This window comes from Cryptomeria japonica, chromosome 8, assembly GCF_030272615.1.
Source record: "Cryptomeria japonica chromosome 8, Sugi_1.0, whole genome shotgun sequence".
Taxonomy (NCBI): domain Eukaryota; kingdom Viridiplantae; phylum Streptophyta; class Pinopsida; order Cupressales; family Cupressaceae; genus Cryptomeria; species Cryptomeria japonica.
Genome location: NC_081412.1, coordinates 295,441,531 through 295,443,495, shown reverse-complemented (window position 1 = coordinate 295,443,495; position 1,965 = coordinate 295,441,531). Strand labels below are relative to the sequence as shown.

Genomic DNA, 1,965 nt, shown 5'->3' with positions numbered 1-1,965 from the left:
AAGTAAGGAGTCTTTAAAGTTTCCTAAACAGTAAATCGTGCCATAAAAAAACATAAAATACATATGCAAAAATAACATCAAGGATAAACAGAGCAAGAAATATTCATTTCTGAGACACAGATTATTTATGAACCCCGTAAACTGGATTCTTTTTATTACACTCTTGCTCCCGAAGCATAGAATAACACCTAGTAACAAACTGAGAAATATAACATAACACAGAAGCCATCTTGTACCAATATAGAAAGCACATTCAATTTTATAAAACACTTCTGGCCGGATACTAAAAAGGCTATAAGCAGTTTCCCCTTAAAATAAATCTACAAACACTCCATGAACAAAATGCGTGCCGGAAAAGAGGATATTCATTAAATAAACACTATTCCTCACAATTCATCACAGTTGACACCATATCTGCGGTAAAATATGAAGTCCATTCTATTAAAACTGTAAAAAATTTCCTTCTTTGAGTCAATAACCCGACAATCCCCAATAAAATTTCAGTCAGCCCTAGATAAAAAAGGGCTTGAAACTCCAATTCAGAAATCACCTGAAACCCTAATTTAAAAAAGTAAAACCCTATCTAAAACCACCCTTTACAAGACTCCGACTGGCAAGGAACTTGGCAACAGAAGGCGTGAGAGCAATGGTTATGGGCACGCGCACAGGAAAAAGCGCCTTATTACATAGAAGTGCAAGCATCAGTGCTCCCCCACCCGATACTAGCACATCAGAACCCCGCTTTCTCGTCTCTTCTGTCCCATCTCTAGTTCCACTCAATATTTCTTCATCCCCAGGCAACCGATTTGCAACTTCATTTTCTTTCGCTGTCTCCTCCTTGGAATGACTATGAAGCCCTATTTTGGCAATCATAGATTCCACATCTACATTGTTTTTAATGGCAACGTAAAGGCCCGCTATAGACATGGCAGACACAGATAAATGAACTCCTAAACCGACTTTACCGTATTTGACAAACAGCTCTTTCAGTCTACCCTGAAACGCCATTGGAGAAATAAGACTAATGAGTAACAGAGAACATCAAATGTGGTACCAACGAGCTTATCTCGATGAGCACAATACGATATTGAAGGCGTTTCTGTCCATTAGACAGACGAAATAGCCATTAATTCGACTTCTTTCGCAACCCCGTTCGCCTTGCAGAATTAATATTGTTTGAGTGGATGCATAAAACCCTGATGGCTAGGGTTTTGAGAGAGCGTAAATGTAAAAAGCTTTGGTTGAATGAGTTAATCCGACGGGCAACGTCTGTCGAGATCTCTAATACGGGGATATAGGTAGGGAGTGGGTTTGTTTAGAGAAAATAAAGAGACACTACCATAAAATCTAGGTTCTAATTAAATGATTAACCATCAATTCTCTTAGCCTCTCCAAGTTTTTATGGTATCGAAGGTCATGCCATACCAGCATCATCGGACATGTTGAAAAGTTTATTCAGTAGACTGCATTTATAAGGGTAGTTATTCGATTCTTGTAGCCTAAAAAAGAAAAGTAACGATCAATGGAAAGGGATGTTTAGTTCTTGTCAATTTTGTATCCTTAATATAGAAAGATTATGTTATATATTGTGATTGATAATTGGAATTGAAATTTAATTATTGAATATACTATTAGTGATTTATGATGAATATCGATCAAAATTAGGATTGTTGTATGAATAGGTTGTTATAAGGGTAGTTATTCGATTCTTGTAGCCTAAAAAAGAAAAGTAACGATCAATGGAAAGGGATGTTTAGTTCTTGTCAATTTTGTATCCTTAATATAGAAAGATTATGTTATATATTGTGATTGATAATTGGAATTGAAATTTAATTATTGAATATACTATTAGTGATTTATGATGAATATCGATCAAAATTAGGATTGTTGTATGAATAGGTTGTCTGCTGTTTTCCTTATGATACTATTTTTCTAAAACACGTTTCCTCAACATGAAATGGTCTT

General features: G+C 35.5%; 1 protein-coding gene across 1 annotated transcript; it reads right to left on the bottom strand.

Annotated features, from left to right (window-relative positions):
• Positions 1-415: 415 nt before the first annotated feature.
• On the bottom strand, positions 416-1,266 carry LOC131035916 (uncharacterized). The gene has a single exon (XM_057967685.2). It carries the CDS (start codon positions 1,006-1,008, stop codon positions 580-582), a length of 429 nt encoding a protein of 142 aa, XP_057823668.2. The 5' UTR covers positions 1,009-1,266; the 3' UTR covers positions 416-579.
• Between the last annotated feature and the right edge of the window lie 699 nt (positions 1,267-1,965).

What these genes read in the sequence shown, in the direction of transcription:
- LOC131035916 (XM_057967685.2), bottom strand. Translation starts at nt 1,008, where the DNA reads ATGGCGTTTCAGGGTAGACTGAAAGAGCTGTTTGTCAAATACGGTAAA.